This window comes from Atta cephalotes, assembly GCF_000143395.1.
Source record: "Atta cephalotes unplaced genomic scaffold scaffold00030, whole genome shotgun sequence".
Classification (NCBI taxonomy): Eukaryota; Metazoa; Arthropoda; class Insecta; order Hymenoptera; family Formicidae; genus Atta; species Atta cephalotes.
In genome coordinates, this window is record NW_012130094.1 from 1,886,727 (window position 1) to 1,904,440 (window position 17,714).

The 17,714-nt window shown below is 34.0% G+C and overlaps 1 protein-coding gene across 1 annotated transcript in view; it reads left to right on the forward strand.

The window, feature by feature from the left end:
• LOC105620876 (A disintegrin and metalloproteinase with thrombospondin motifs 18-like) overlaps window positions 1-16,730 on the forward strand; it is a 65,209-nt gene extending 48,479 nt beyond the window's left edge. Inside the window, exons 3-18 of the mRNA XM_012202351.1 lie at window positions 2,046-2,197; window positions 5,057-5,159; window positions 7,214-7,316; window positions 7,912-8,093; window positions 8,626-8,830; window positions 9,161-9,327; window positions 10,168-10,273; window positions 10,358-10,430; window positions 10,883-11,094; window positions 13,297-13,429; window positions 13,947-14,199; window positions 15,030-15,209; window positions 15,431-15,595; window positions 16,017-16,193; window positions 16,291-16,456; window positions 16,615-16,730. Of these exons, the coding sequence (XP_012057741.1) occupies window positions 2,046-2,197; window positions 5,057-5,159; window positions 7,214-7,316; window positions 7,912-8,093; window positions 8,626-8,830; window positions 9,161-9,327; window positions 10,168-10,273; window positions 10,358-10,430; window positions 10,883-11,094; window positions 13,297-13,429; window positions 13,947-14,199; window positions 15,030-15,209; window positions 15,431-15,595; window positions 16,017-16,193; window positions 16,291-16,456; window positions 16,615-16,730 (2,493 nt within the window). The remainder of the gene's footprint in view (window positions 1-2,045; window positions 2,198-5,056; window positions 5,160-7,213; window positions 7,317-7,911; window positions 8,094-8,625; window positions 8,831-9,160; window positions 9,328-10,167; window positions 10,274-10,357; window positions 10,431-10,882; window positions 11,095-13,296; window positions 13,430-13,946; window positions 14,200-15,029; window positions 15,210-15,430; window positions 15,596-16,016; window positions 16,194-16,290; window positions 16,457-16,614) is intronic.
• The last annotated feature ends 984 nt before the right edge of the window (window positions 16,731-17,714 follow it).

A 17,714-nucleotide genomic window follows, 5' to 3' on the forward strand; every position in this document is an offset into this window, starting at 1 on the left:
AACGTAACGTTAACGTTAAAGTTAACGTTAAGTTAACTTAACGTTAACTTACTTAACTTAACGTTACTTACTTACTTACTACTACTCTCTCTCTCTCTCTCTCTCTCTCTCTCTCTCTCTCTCTCTCTCTCTCTCTCTCTCTCTCTCTCTCTCTTTGTGAAGTATTATCGTTACATGAATTTATTCTCGATGAATTTATTCTCGATGAGGTCTCATTATTCCGTACTGTAAAAATATCTCCTTATGTGTATCTAACGTGAAGCATATATTTCCTTCTTTGTATGGAGCCTCTGCTATATAAACGCTGTGATTAACGTTCCAGAGTTAATGCCAGGTATTAAGGAAGTATTAGTTTGCTGCTCTTAGGGTTAACAACTTGCAAAAAAAAAAGCAGCTAAGAGCTCTTCATTCGAATTCTAAATTCACCGTTTGACACTAAATTCAACATTGAAACAGTGTTTACGAAAAGCGTAATTGCCTATTTGTGTTATTTTTCTTTTGTGAAATCTAAATCCTCGGCTCGTTAAAAATAGAAGCGATCCTCGGCGACGCGACGCACAGAACAAACCGACAAATGTGGGCGAAACAAAAGTCACATTTAAGAGACCTTTCGAGATTTAACGGTTGTTATTCATCTCGCAACAGGTTCGGCGAAATTGACGATTTGTATTCCGGTCTCGAAATATTACGCCCATAGCGTGCGAGGGAACAAGAGATGCGACTCTTCGCGTTTGATTAATTAGACGTGCGCGATCGAAGGGAGGATCGGACATGAAGTATGAAGCGCGGGAAATCTTTACGTGAGAACGTCATGCCTTTCTTCCTGGTGGTGAAGCGACGTTACCTTAGCAAACTTCCGGCAGAAGTTAATGCAACGAGTAGCCCATGGTGCGCGGAGATAGATCGAATGCCGTTAATTCAGCGCCGTGTGTATGCAATACGGTCATCGATCTTTCGTTTAATTAATCACGACAAGAGTACGTGATACCGAAACGCATGCGATCTAATTGGGATCTCGTTCGCAGTAGCGATATTAATTACTGAACAAACAGTTTGTGCTCTATGATACTAGCGTGTGATTAACAGGAACAAAATGCCAGACGTGCGTATCTGCCTCATCGTTTAATTATCCAGTTACCTGCTTCGATATTTTTTTTCACTGTAATAGCTATCATCGCTTTTCACACTCGCGCAATTATCTATCATGAGGAGTGAACGAAAGAGGCGATAAGCAAAAAACTTGGAAACAAGCTTTAAATAAATAATATTAAGTTAGAATCAAGACCGTCAAATGAATAAATAAATTAAATAAGAAAAGTATTATTTATACGGTCAGATTAGAATAATATATGTATTTAAATAATTTTTTTTAATTGAAAATATAATTTGTTTTATTTATATTATCATCGTGCTAAGCTCGTTATCCCTTTTTTTTATTTAATTAAATTTGTTAAATAAATTTATCTTAGATACGTGTATATGACTGTGCGACGATTACTTTTCAGATTTACAACAAAGACAGATTTGCGATCTGAAATAGATGATAATAATCCTTCCAAATTAAATTTATACAATTAAATTTATTAAATTAAATTTATATAACAAAATTAAATCGTTACTATTTAGCATCTTAAAACATGTAAAGAATTTATTGTGAAAAATATTATCTCAATCTGATTAAAATCTCTCTTTCTCATTTAAATGAATTTAGAAAAGAAATATTTATTATTAGATAAAATTGCGTCCTATTATTAATAAGGTCTGTATATAAAAAGTAATGTAAGAGTATATGTGAAAGATAATCGATAAATGAAGTATAATTATTTTTGCATAAATTATTAAAATAAAATATTTTACATATAATTAAATAATTAAAAATAAATAATTTAATAAATAATTTATAAAAATAAATAAATAATTTACTTGAAAATTATTTCTTATATCTTATATCTTAATTAATCTTCTTTTTAATTTTACATTTTGACTGTAAGTTTCGGAGTTAGCTGAAGAATTCACGATTGACGGAACAGTGTTGATTTTTCTAGGTGTATCATATGTTACAAGAAAGAACACAATTTGGAATCAGCCATGACAACAGGATAAGAGGAACTTGGGGAACGTGGAGTTCATGGAGCGAATGTTCTAGATCTTGTGGCACTGGTATCCAGTCCCAATTTCGAGAATGCGTCCCTCTACGGTGAGTCCATTTAATATGACAGATTAATAAAAATCCTGAAATAATTTTTTTAATTTTTATAAAAAGAACATATACTGTGGCTACCAAAAATTTCTGGCTAATAATTTTGTTGTATTGCTCGGATACAAAAATGTTACAAATAAATATCTAGTATATAAGTATTAATTATACACTTAATATGCTCCAGTATTTAAAATATTATATATAGTAAGAATTTTATTAACTTATAATAATATAAATTAAAAAACAAATTGACAAAAATACAAAAATTAAAATTATATATTAGCCGGAAATTATTGGTAGCTATATAATGTTGTATTTAGTGCTATATATAATACTATATTAAAATATTGTAAAATAAACATGTAAAATCAAATACGATAAAGAAAGCCAAGATCAAATTTTTGGATGTTACAAATAATATATTATATGTTCTATTATTGAATCAATTTATTCTAGATATAATTGCGAGTCGATTGGTTTCAATACAATTATTCTAAAACGCTAATAATTCCTCTTAAATTAAATTAGAAAGAAAGAAAGGAAGAAAGTAAGAAATTTATTGCGAAAAATATTACTTCAGATAACGAATGTTATCGACTCGCAATTATATCTGGAATAAATTGATTCAATAAAAGAATATATAATGTATCCAGATTATAACATCTAAAATTTGATCGATCTTAGCTTTCTGTATCGTATTTGATGTATTCACATATATGGTCGTGCTTAAAATTCTCTGTTTCTAATAAACATGTAAAATATTTTAAAATAGTATTATATATATGTTCTTTAAATATTTTATATAACATTAATAAATAAGGCGTTATAAATAATAAGATAAACATACGTTATAGGATATATCGAGAATTTTCTTCCTTTCACTTGTATCTTTACAAAGATAAAAGCGCAAAACAAAGTGCGACAAGAGCTCATTAAACATGAAAATCAAACACTGTATGACCACATCCAAATATCTTCACGCTCGATTAATGATTTCCACACCTCGCATCACCTTTGTCCTCACGGTGCGGAGGGCACGATCTTCCGAGAGGTCACGACTGGGATCGGTAATCGTCGGGCGTCGCGGTTCCATCGCGAGAATGCAAAGCACCTTGCGCAGTTGATCCTAACAATAATCACATGCCTTGCGGTACCGTTAGGGTCTCGCGCAATTTGGATCATAAACGTTCGCTAGATGAATCGCGTTGCATTTTGCATAACCGTGGAACTTTGGACTTCGTATCGAATATACTATTACTCCTCAATCTCTCGATTGATCGATCACCGCTTATCTTCGATTCTTTCATATCCATAAGGAATATACAAGGTGCCTCAGATTCATCGCTATCTTATTATAGAAATAATTCGTTTAACTTTTTTTCTTCATCAGCGTGTAACATGCAGTAGCTAGATGGGTAAGTATAGTTTTTAGATAGATTATTCCGCAGTTTCTAATGCGATAATGCGCAATACTTTGATATTGTTTACTTATTCATATTGAAAGTCTTCAATATAAAACTTTTTTAAAATATTTGGACATTTAGAACCAAAGTAAAATTTCACAAATTCTGTTTTTGATATTCATGAATGCATATACATGTAGAAAAGATTACATGCGATATTATGAAACGTAATTTTTTTTCTTTGAATAAATGGAATACATTTTTTCCTTTGTACAAAATTTATGCACTGCTTTCATAAACGTTGCTGTCATTTATATTACAAAAATAAAGTGCACGAAAGAGCTTTGATTAAACTTTTTATTGCATTTTTTAAAACTTGAAATTGCACACATTGTGATATCTGTACAAATGTTTATTCGATAGGAAAAAAAGAGAGAGAAAAAGAGAATAGCCGCCAGGCGTTTATTATTTAAATATGCTTTCACTGTGCGTTTCCTTCTTGAAAATTTATCTACGAGCGAATTTTTTTGTCGTCAATGGAGATTCTTATTCAGGATTATAATATATTTTTTATTTGAATAATAAAAGAATATATAAAATTCCAGTGAAACATGAATAATTCAAAAATTCCTTCTTCAAGAAAGAGACTTTAACGCATAAGTTCCGTACACCCTGTATGTCCTGCCTGGCTAGCTATAAAGCAGCGTGCAAATTACGGATCAGTAGCGTAAGAAGATTATACACCGGCAGGCCGACGACTTCTGCGAGCTTCTCCCGGGGGCAGAAACGTGTTGTTATCGCCACTGACATTTACACCTTCCTAACGCTACTGCGAGCCGTTACGTGACTCGCAATATGAATATATTGCGACGAGTTCACTATACGAGTAAATACAAAGTAGTCAGTATCTTGCGGTTAAAGATCGCCTGATGACTTGAATTTGATTTATCCTTGACGATTACACAAGAGTTCTGATTAATGACTAACTTAACATAAACAATTAAGAGATTTAGTCGAATCATATTTTGCTCCGTCTTAATCATATTGAATTGAAATGTTAATATTCAATCATATAAACTATGTTAAATAAACTACATAAAATTTTTAGATAAAATGGTATTAAATAGAGTGCATCAAAAAGAAAATGTAAACTTAAATTCTTAAATCATGATCTTATTTAATTTTACGTGAAATAAAAAATGTAATATATGGAATGATTGTCCTCCATCTAATAACAAGTGTAATTACCTCTTTCAGCGTAGCAACAATGATTAAATAACACTCATAAATGTTTCTTTCATTCTTATCGCGTATATTCTCTCCATTTCTCTCTTTTGATCTTGAGGTTATGCATTTTTTAAAAATGCGCTTATGCACTCGGCGCTAAAAATCGAGATGCATCACGCTATTCGCACGAGTCAATGGGTGAGCTAATGCAAGCGATTCGTTCCAGGAGACTTTTGAGGAGGCGAAGTATTATCTCGGAGAACGGTACGAACAGCTCCAGACCCATTTGTATCGGCACATACAAGCGCTACCACACGTGCAATACGCAGGTAAGCCGGCGCACAAGACCTTCAGCACGTTTATCGACAAGAATTATAGAGGAACTCTCTTGGAAAATCAAGTTCTTGAATTTGATGAAAAATAATAATGCATAGAGCGTTTAACTCTACTTAACTCTGTCGTGTTCGTCTAAAAAATTATTCCGCAGATACATTCAAATAATTATACAGGCATTTCTAAAGAATCTTAAAATTTGATTGAACGATTGTTTAAAATGTTTATTAAATAAATGTTAGTATTGATCCAACTTAGCTCGAATTATTATTATTATTATTATTTTGATTTTTATTTCAATTGAGCCTTTTACTTTATATTGTTTTTTTATTAAGATATATATTTGAGCAATTAAAGAAGAATTTCTGCAGAATTTTATTTAAATTTCTGGAAAAATGGCACAAAGTGCTTAACTTAATATTAATTTCATCGTATATTTAAAAAATTATTTTGAAGATTGCAGCAATTATTATATATTATCGAAGAGCTTCTGGAGAATCTTAAATTTATCGAAAAATGATATCTTAATTCTATTGGATGCATCCAAAAAATCATTTCGGACGAAGATTCGAACGATATTTTTCCGAATTGCATCTACAATGTAAAATTTGCTCATGAATAGAATCTCGTTTACTAAGCTCATTTTCGTCAATCGCTCGTTTCGCTAGTCTATCTGACATAAATTTCATGAAGAGAGAATCTGCAACGCTGATCTGCAACGTCGAAAATTCTCTGTGAAAAGATCCCTAGAATTTCAAGAAAACGGAGAAGACTCTTACATAGAAGGCCGCTTTATTTTCAGGACGGTTTATCATCGGGGCCTTGAACCGACAATTAGTTACGCGTCAGCTCGTTGATCGCATAAAATTCGCATATACGCTCACGCGTGTGTCACTACTTCCACGATGTCGCATAGATTAGCGAATGTGTCTATATTCACCTAGACCCGTGCACGCTGCAAAGCACGCTCCTCAAGATTTTCCTCTCGACGATGCGTCACGAGTCTCGAACAAATCATCGCGCGGGCCAATTAAGGACGACAACGATTTATATCTCCGGTTCTGCAACGTAGTGCGTGCGTGCGTGCGTGCGTGCGTGCGTGTATGTGTGTGTGTGTGTGTGTGTGTGCACGTGGCGTTGTTTAAAATTCATAAGAATAATCACCACCTGAGACTAAAGATCGCCGTGTAATGGATGGCTTTGACCGGTATGAGAAGGAAGTGGAAGGGAGAAAGGGCTCGTTGGTGTTGATTAGTTCTTGATGGTAGTAAAGACCATGCGATAAGATCTGTTTACATCTCGGCCACGATCAGTGCCCGTTGACTTACTGGGTGTTCTTGACCCACAAATATTCATACTTTGCATGTTCCGCAGTTTGAAGAGAGGAAACATTATTTTTTTTCGTCACGGACAGTACAATTAAGTAAAGTAAGAATTTTTCAGAGTAAATAAAATTTTTTTTAGCATAGAGTAAGAATTTTAATGTGAAAGTTTTAATTCTTAAAATTGCTTTGAAAATAAAATCGCGTTGTTGGCTTGATGTCACCTAAAAGATGCGGCTTCGTTATCCGTTATTACCCAGGGAGAAAAATGGCGCCTTGTGCGGGCATATTTATCTTCGAGCTCGATACCAGGGGACTACAGTTCAGAGCCGCATTCGCGATTCGCAAACATGCCCGGGCAAAGTAACCATCGTTCGCCGGCAATTAATAGTCTACCCGGAAATTGCAACGCGGCCGCGCACGTAGCGCACTAGCACCACACGTGCCGGCATTCGCGTGTTTGCACGAATAGACGGACTTCCTCTCGGCGCACGCGGCAGCTCGGAATGCGAGCTTTTTTTTCTGCCAGAGGCCGCAAATAATTTTACCTTTATTTATTCGCAGCGCTTTGGGAAAAGCGCGACGTGCTGTAAAAAGCAACGCGATCGATTCTGTCAGTTTTTCCTCCCTGGAAGAACCGCGTCTATTTCTCGATGGTAACTCCGTTCTCTTTTCTCGATCGCTCCTTAATTACCGTAAGTTTAATTAATCCATTACGTGTTGTGCAGGAATGCCCGAACTTCTCGGAAGACTTGCGGGCGGAACAGTGCTCCAAGTACAACGGAAGGAACTACAAGGGCCGCAGTTATGTCTGGATGCCCTTCGTAGATGGTGAGTCGATGGATATGTAGAGGTGCACGGATGTGTGTATGGATACTTTCATTTCCTGCTACCTGAAATTTGACATTTTCAAACTATATTTAAACTCAACGCTACCAAGAACCTTCTAACATCGAGTTTCACAATAATTTGTTTTTTTTTCTGAATTTTTTTTAAATTTTGGAATTCTAATATCAGAATCGAATTCGATACTCCATAAACTCTTAGAAACAAAGTCCTTTTTAGTTAAGGTTCTTTTTGTTAGAAAACTTTCATCCTTAAGGGTTAATCGATCCTCTTATCATTATTGAAAATTAAACTCAAATTATTAGCCAGGGTCGACGTAATTATTAATCAATTATCAATTATAATATTTAACAATATTCAATTTTATGGTATGCATTAAATTTCTCTGGCGGAATTCTCTTTTTCGCCACTAGCGAAACATATGACTTTTACGAAGTAACAAAGAAGGGTCTTGCGATGCCCAAACGAACGAGTGACGTCGCCCGATCGGTGTTCGACCGATATAACGATGACGTAGCTAATGACCAGGCCTGGTGACTAACTTCCGCCTGGCCTAATCGTGACTACTGTTGTTCCCCAGCGCCGAACTCCTGCGCGCTCAATTGCCGTGCAGTCGGCGAGCGTTTTTACGCAACGCTTGAACCGGCAGTAATAGACGGCACGCCCTGCGATGCTCCGAATCTTCGTGGACGCGGCGGCGCCGGCGGGATTTCGACGGAACGCAGTGGTGAACGATGGCTCTGCGTCGCTGGACAATGCAAGGTATGAATAGCGTGAGCGTTAGGCGAGAGAACGATGCCGGAAATTAATGATCGACACCAGGCCGACGCGATACGATACGATCGATCGATAAGATCGCTATTGATCCGTGCTTTGGGCTCTTTGCCGCGCGCGACGATCCTCTCCCATTCCTTTCTCATGTCATTGAGATTCATCGAATGTCCGATGCAATTCAGTCAGATATATTTATCAATCAATAACGTTTGAAACTACTCGACTCCATCGAGATTCCAGTAGCATCTTTTCGAAAAAAAATTTTTAATAACGAGATGAAAAATATTTCTCTTACTGTACATGGAAAGAAATTTAAATTGAACAAAAATTAAAAAAGATGGTGAGCCTAACCGTAATAATTGTAAACATAATAATAAACCTATCTGAAGAAAAAAATATTGTAAGAAATATAGTTTTCAAAAATAGAAGGCTTGATCAAATTGGGGAGAGTCCCGGGTGAGTCTCCTCTGTGCATTAAATAAACGCAATGATGCCGAATATTCTCATATTTGCCATTCAGCTTATAGGATGTGATGGGGTAGTGGGCTCCGGTGCGACGATGGATGCCTGCGGCGTGTGCGGTGGTCAGGGCAGAGGGTGCAGGTTGTTTGAAGGCATCTTCATGGAGCCGATTCTGTCTAAAGGTCATCAGCAGGTGACCACGATTCCGAAGGGTGCCATGTCGCTTAACATTTCTGAGCTCCGATTCAGCAGTAATTTTCTAGGTAGCATTGATGATTCATCAAAGTAAAACAGTTCTGTAAATTAGTATTAAGTAATGAATATTTTAATTGCTTGATACGTACAGCGTTTAATTAAAACTTATTTTTAAAAAATCGTGTCATCAGAAAACCAATGAATAGTCAATGAATATGAATTACCGCAGGCATTTTATCATTTCTGATAAAGTAATAAAATTAATTTAGTATAAGCAATTTAGAGCGTCAGTAATTTAGTAAAAGTACGTAGAGACGAATAATTAAACGTTTTTACGTGGCAATACGCAACGATGGTATGCTGGTAGTATGCTTAACAAACGATCGATCTACTCGCAGCGTTGAGAGACAGTAACGGCAGTTACATCCTAAACGGACTGTGGTCTTACAGTCCCAGTGGTACTTATAAAGCGGCTGGTACGACATTAACATACCAGAGGGGCGATAGGAACCGTATGGAGTGTATCTTGGCGACCGGACCGTTGAACGAGTCTCTGCATTTAGAGGTACTATCCGCATTATCGTTACTTTTCGTTAATCGCATCAGAAGCAGATTTTCTTTAATTATTCTGATAGTTCGAGTTACAATTTACGAACGACGTTTACTCACGAATATCTTCTTATCTCTTTAATTTTGCTTCGCTTTATCTCTTACGTAGCACTGTCAAACTACATATAATTTGAAAGTAAAATTTTTTTCGAGTATTAATTATACTGATTTCTGTTTCTCATTATCTGAATGGTGATTTTGTATTTTTATCTGCTAAATGTAAGAATGTAAGATTAAAAAAATACTATTATCCGCAGATTTTGAGAGATTCAAGGACTTTATTTTAAAGAATTACAAATTTAAACAATTTACAACTTTTTCTTTTATTTTATAATAAAATACATAAGAATAATTCAGGTGTTAAGAAATAGAAATCTAATAAGTCAATGTAATTTTTTGATATTAAATATTGCCAATAAGTTTTATTATTTTTATAATATAGTTAAAATTGTAACAGCACATATTTTTATATATTGTAAACAAATATTTAAATTTTTTATAGCTATGTATTACATATATCACGAATTTGCGTTATTATGTAAGTGTTATGATATAAGAAATCTTCAGCGGAGTTTCTAAAAACTGAAAGAAGATAGAATTTTTTCAAAAGTATATCCTTTTTAATTAAAAAAAACTCTTATAAGAAACACCTATTACTTGAGAAACAAAATATTGATCAAAATTTGTTAGTATTATATAATATATTTTTTATCGCGCGCGATCTTTAAATGCATTCTAATCTACCATTTAATTGAATTCAGTCTTTGCTAATATCATTGTTCGCGCATTATCGTAGATTTTATCCGTGGAATTAAATCCAGGTGTACTGTACAAGTACATGCTACCTATGAAGGAAGTGCCGGACGGTAAAGCGGTGATTGCACCGCCGCTGCTTGTCGCAGGTAATTGCTCTATTGCCAATAAATTATGTACAATAAAAAAATCATCGATTATAATCCATAAACATGTTTTATTCCTCTTCGTAGGAGCAAACGATCGGGGCAACGAGATACCTAGTCCAGATACTCACGTAACTGTGCGAATACCCGTTACAAGAACGTAAATATATATACATTCTTATTAAAATTTTTGAAACGATATCATGTTTTAAAAGTATCGAGAACGCAGTTTTTTCAAAGTTATTTTTCTTCCATTAACACATTAAAATTATAGATTGCGTACATGTAAATTCTTTTCCACGGGGGTTTAATTGTCTCGAACGTTCATTTCATATACGTTTTTATATGCGGTTTCTCCAATCTTTAATCTTTAATTTTCACTTTTATTTAATCTTTCTTCACTTTACTTAATCTTCACTGTTCGATCGGTATGATACTTCTGAAATATATCATGGAGTGAGTTTCTTATGCGGCACTCACTCATCAATAATTCGGATATTCCACCAATGGACTTTCTCCTTTATATGGTAGGAATCTACGCGTTCGCGTATGAGAATCTCTCGAATCGCGATTTGTCTTCGTTCGTACAACTCGTTGCTCTCTGTCTTCCAGATCGGATCGGCGAAGCGATTTATCTTCGACGCATCGCGATCGCGATCTGCCGCGTGCGCGCGATGGCGGACGGAAGGAAGAGATGAAGCATCCACCGACTACGGTGATGGCGGGCGATCAGCCAAAGTCAAAGGCGATGAGAAGGAGGAAGAGGAGGAAGTTCACCTGGAAAATAGTCGGCCTCTCTCCCTGCTCAAAGGAATGCGGAGGAGGTAAGACGATGGTGCCTTGATAATTAATCACGTGTCATAATGTCATATGATACTCGTACTGAGGTGTTGCACGTAACTGCACAGAAAGGAAGTATGCTGAAGTATCTAAAAATTTAGCTAGATATAGGTCTGAAAATAATATTGTTGGATCATCAAAATAATTACGTAGACTCAAGCATAATGAGCAATGCTGCAAAAATATTTTAGCAATTAGCTTGAGCGTCCTACATAATTATTTTGATGATCTAACAAATTATCCGTATTTAATTAAATTTTTAGATACTTTAGCAAAATCGTTCTTACCATGTAAAATTGAAAAGTATTTTACTAGCGATTATTTCTTGGCAAAATTATTAAGAACAATATTATATAATTTTTTCAGTATAATTTGACAATATGTTTCTTTTATAGTTTATATATTATATTACGAAGACAATTTTTGAAAGTTATGATTTTAAATAAAATTTATTTCTCTGCAGTATAGCGAGATAAAATTTTTTATTTTACAACAATACTACAATTATAAATCTAAAAAATGGGATTTTAAAATTTTACAATGTCGTATGTTTATATGTTCATGTAATAAAATAATTTAAATATTGACTTAGCACATTGTATTTGGAAAATAATGTACTTTCAATGAAATATTTCTCTCGAGATTTTAATATCCAATATCGAAATGTGAGTTAATTGCTTTGGATTGCGAATGATAAATGTTTCAATACATGTTGTTTAACTTTTGGAATGTACACAGTGTTATAATTTCTGTAATAATGTTGAGATCGATGAGTTTGCATTAATTTTCAATATTACTAGTAATACATTTTCGTGTATCTCTCGTATATTTTAGGAAATATGATATCGCGATGTTCGCAAAATAAAGAATATTAATGAATAAATATTACTAATATACGCGAGATACTCTCTAAATTGTATACGATTAAATATTTATGATTATATAACGAAATAGTCTAATCGATTACTATAGTTTAAAGCTTATTGATAAAATTAACAACCACCACATTTCGATAAATAAACATATGTCTCATGCTATAGAAACGTATTTATTTATAATACGCTTAATTATTTCTTGAGGGATAAACTCATTAGCTAATAAAACATGGATATTATGAAATATAATTTGGAAGTACGTAATAATTAAACATAAAATGAATGATAATGTCGATATAAAAAGGGCATACAATTTCGAATTATTGTAAGTCTGTCGCGAGAGATACTGATTAAACGGACAATTACACAAAAAGTGTCTGGATAATTAAAGATTATTAGGAAAACGACTTTGTCTAGACGTCTCTGAAATATTGCGTGGGAAGTAGCTTGAGATATGTTTTATTTTGATATAATTAAACACATTCTAGCACGACGATTAAAAAATTTTACATAAAATATTTTTAATCTTTTTCATTTATTTAGAACATTAAAAAAAAATCTTGTCTGAGAGAGAGAGAGAGAGAGAGAGAGAGAGAGAGAGAGAAAGAGAGAAAAGAGAATAATTAAAAAAAATAGAAAAAAAATCTTGGATCGCATTTTTATTGTTTTAAATTGAATGAAGTAAACATAATAAATAATTGAAGTTAAGTGAGAGTATAATTGAGACATAATTGCGGACGTCTGCAAAGATATACGGTGCGATACTTTTGAAATACCAACCGGAAATTGTCACTGATTTTCTGACATTTGAACATTGCATGCGACAGCATCCGATATCTGTCACTGGGATATTCTAATTTAAATTGACGCGATACGGGCGGAAAGTGACAAATACGAAAAGGAACGCGACGGTCATGTCGATCATACTTAATATAAAATGTCCCGCTCGCAAAGTGTCGCACTTCGTTTTATTCCTAGTCTCTTAAACTAACTTGAAATGAAATTTTCCTCAATAAAATTATTAATACGTTAATGCTGTCTAAGTTATAAAAGACGGAAAATGAGTTATTGTTTTGCACTTAAGCCGCAGACATAATTTTCTTCTTTGTTCCATTTCGAGTAGATATTTTAATGAAATTTCAACGTTATACAACGATATGTTTCAACCAATATTAAAAAAATTTTTAAGAGACTTAACATCAAGCCAATTTCTCGCTGAGGAAAATCAGACTTTGAATTAATTGAAGATGTAACAAACCACAAGATTCAAGACATGTTAAATCGCTTCTTATAACTCGCTGCAACTTGTAGGCGTACGAACGACGATCCTGAAGTGCATCCGCGAAAATAATCAGACACTCGTCAACGACAAACGTTGTCGCAACGTGGAGAAACCGAAGCATCCTCCTCCGCTGCGATGCAACGATCATCCTTGCGCCGCTAGGTACTTACTTCAATAAATTTCTACTATGACCTTCCAATCTTTTGGTAATTGTCATACGATCATTGCATTTTTTATCAACTAGATTCTTCGATATGTTCAAACTCGTTTCTCACATACATGAAAAAAAAAGTTTACTGAAGATCTAAAAATTTAGCTAGATATAGATGAAAATAATTTATTTGGATTATCAAAATAATTATGTAGGACGCTTAAGTTAGAATAAAGCTTAAAGCTTTCTATAACATTACTTGACTTTTTTACATAATTATTTTCATAGTTCAACAAAATTATTTTCAAATCTGCATTTATCTAAATTTTTAGATATTCAGCAAATTCTTTTCGTATTAAATTAAATTGTTAAAAGATTTAGAGTTTACTGATGTTTTTGTTGAGACAAAAATCGATTTTCAAGAAATAGCTGAATAAAAACGTGATAAACTCTGCCCTGTGCCCAGAAAATTTGCGATTTACGCAGATAAGCTTGATCTCGTATTCGAAGAGCCGGAAATGTTGTCAGATGGCGAGCCGAGCCGTGGAGCGAGTGCTCGGTCACCTGCGGGATCGGCATCAGGACGCGAAAACTCGAGTGCATCCAGGAGTTGAACGCGAGATTAACAATGCGCGTTGCTGCTGGTGCGTGTATGCAACCGCCAGATCTCAGCATTACGGAAACTTGCAGTCGGCCAACGTGTCCTAACGTGAGCCCAGAATTGAGGCACATGCCATCGCAGCACGACGTGCCTAGGTGGGACGTGGGCGCTTGGGGTCCGGTGAGTCATTATTCTATTGCCTTCATTGTTAAACAGCTACTTTCAGTGGTTTAGGAAGTAGGACAGGAAATCGTTGGAAATCCGAAGTGAGAAATCAGCTGGCATAGAAAACAGTCTAACGTATACATCTCGCTAGTATTATTTTTTATTGCCAGAAACAGTTTGTATTAGAACTGTTCGTGTTTTAATAAACAGAATAATTAATAGAAATAATAAATTAATAGAAGATTGATAAAAAGAATGTAAACGAACAAGAATTATATTTAAGTATAATCGACAGAAAACTGAATTTGTCACGCACGAAAAATATTTCGAACTTTCGATTAACTATTCTAAGCAGAACGTACTGAAAAAAATCATGTCACAACGTTACACGATGAAATCATGTAAATCACGTAACGAATTGTTCCAAATCAGTACGTGATTTTTAAAAATCACGTAATTTTGAAAAATCACATGTTTTTAGAAATAAAAGTTTTAGAAATAATTTCATCTATTATGTGATTTTATAATTATTGAATTTTAAAAAATTAAATGATAAGAATAAAAGAAAAAAGAATAATATTATCATGTGACTTTTCAAATTACGTAATTAAAAAAATCACGTACTGATTTGGAACAATCCGTTACGTGATTTACATGTTTTAATTACACGATTTCATCATGTAACTATGTGAGACATGTTTTTTTTTTAGTGAGGGATATTTCATGTTTCTTATAACTCTTCAATCAGTATATGTAAGTGAATGGGACTTTTTTTGCTCTGCTGTTAAAATTAATTGTGATTGACAAATATATTCTGCCTATTACGTTTTTATTGTGCATTCCAGTGTTCAGCGACGTGCGGTCGTGGAATTCGAAATCGAACGGTGACTTGTATAACGTCCGGACAGTCTTGTTTGTTAGCCAATAAACCAGAATCCCAAAAAGCGTGCGAGATAGCGGTTTGTAATGAGGCGACAGACACGGGACATTATGCGCCCTGGCTGTATTCAGAATGGTCTTCAAAGGTATAATCACAGGATAGTTCCATTGAAAATAGGCAAACGTGAAAAAATATTTAAAAATTATGAATCCTATATGTTCATTTAGTGTCCGTGCATTTATTCAATAATTAAATATGTAAAATTATTTCTTTGTGATGATTTATATAAGAAAGATAGGATCTCAAATATATCATAGAATTTAACTTTCTCGACTTCAAGATAAACAGCATTTGTCACTGTTATAGTGCTCCGCAGAATGTGGAAACGGTGTGAGGGTCAGACGAGTGGCATGCGCCGATGGTAGCGAGTTATTCTGCAATCCCAAAGAGAGGCCGGACACGGAGATGCATTGCTTCGGACAAGGAATGACCTGCAACCGAGCCAAGTGGTTTGCTAGTCCATGGACTTCCGTTAGTACAAGCACGACTCAGAAAATAAAACGGCTCGTGGCAATGTGTAAAGTCAAAATTGCCGACATAATTTTGATATAGATGACATTAATTCTTTACATAAATCTAATTTTAATTTCAAGACACTATATATTTTCAAATTTCAAATCAATATTACAGTTTTTTGTAATTAGAAATTGAAAATAAAATTGGAATGTACAACTTTTAATTACTAAAATTGTTTATTTTAATTGCAATTCTTGTGGTCAATTCGAGAACAAAATAGACATTTAATAAAGTGTCCTTTCTATTTGTTTTTTTTTCTAATTATTGTATGATGCAATTTTTTTTATAATGATGATATATAATTTTTTTATAATAATGATATATAATTTCTTATACATGTATAACTTTTTTTTAAATCTTTTAATTTCTTTTTTAGTGTTCTGTTTCGTGTGGCGTTGGCGTGCAGTATCGAGATGTCGCTTGTATAATTAGAATGAATGATGAATTTATTGTAGTATCTGCACAAAATTGCAGCGATCCCAAACCAATAACTGAGCAAGTCTGTAGAATGTCTGCATGTCTTCCGGAATGGTTCACCTCAGATTGGTCGACGGTAAAGTGTCGCAAATACAATGAATTAAAATTTTTATCGGGAATTTGCATTTTGAATATCTATATGTCTGATATAATTTTTATGTGTTCTATTTTAGTGTTCTGCAATCTGCGGAGTTGGAATTCAAAATCGACTTGTACGGTGCACCGTCGAAGGTATCAGCAGCACTAGTTGCTCAAAAATTAGTAAACCAAGCACAGAACAACAATGTAACATGGAGCCGTGTAAGAAAGAAGTGCCACTAGCGCACAAACCGCCAAAAAGTAAAGAAAACAAATTTATACTCTTATATCCTTATTTTTTGTAGCTTTTTTTAGCGATTTTCCGAAAAATTAGCTCGATAATTATGAGATATTGCCATTTAATAATTATAGGATCCGATGTACTTGATAAATATATATATTTTAACATTATGTTTCAGAGGTGCACGAGTCGTCCGAGTGCGTAGACAAGTATCCGAATTGCGTTTTAGTAGTAAAGAATGGCCTGTGCCGAATTAAATATTATAAGCATTCGTGCTGCCAATGCCGTCAGTAACTGGGGATAGCAACTTTGTGCTCGCTCGTGATTTTGCGAATGAGCGGCTGACGAGCATGAACGTTGAATAAAATATAAATATTAGATCGGAAAGGGCAAATTATGCCGAGTGTAAGACTGCTACAAAGAGAGATGACCACGTATATATATATGTAATTTTATTTATATTACGTGACGCGACATCGAATTATACGTGTCTTAGTCGTGCTTTTTTCTGCCGAATGTAACATAATTCTCCGGAGCGGCAGAATTTTTTTCCTTTTTCTTCTTTTAAATGTTCATAACGAGAATGTTTGGTCTTTCTTGAAAGTTTGACTATGAATATTGGATAAATTTTTGGAAAAAAACAGCTTACGATAAAATTAACAAATAAGAGATAAATAAAATAATAAAATCACAGGAAGGGAAGACATGACATATAAAATTAAAATACGCTTTATTTATGCGGGTTAAAGATATTTCTCTGCGAGAAAGGCTTCTTGAAGAATCTTGATTTTCCCGAGAATCACACCATGAAGAAATTTGTCAGGGTTTTGTGTGCAATAAATATATGTTAAAATACGATACATACATGCGTTCATTTGTATAGCTTATAGCACATACACAAGTCGTTTACATCACATTCGAGTCGATATCTGTGTTATCGCAGCCAGGCAAATCCATAATTTTATCGATTTGAGATAATGGCGCCTATTCAAATATTATACATCTTCGACTTTAACCCTTTTATGTGCATTAACGCGATCTCAATGTTTACGTGCTCTTTATCAAAAACACGTTTAATGTATTCAAATTGAAAGAACGTGCGACGATCTCATTGTATTTTAAGAGACTCATCCGAGAAAGAGAGATAGGAAAGGCTCGTACTTTTATCTTTATTCAATATTTTGTTAGATCATAAAGTTTAACAAAATATTAAACAGCTCTATCTCTAAGTTATTTACTTAATATATTGATTGAATTCAATGTTGAATAGTTACATGT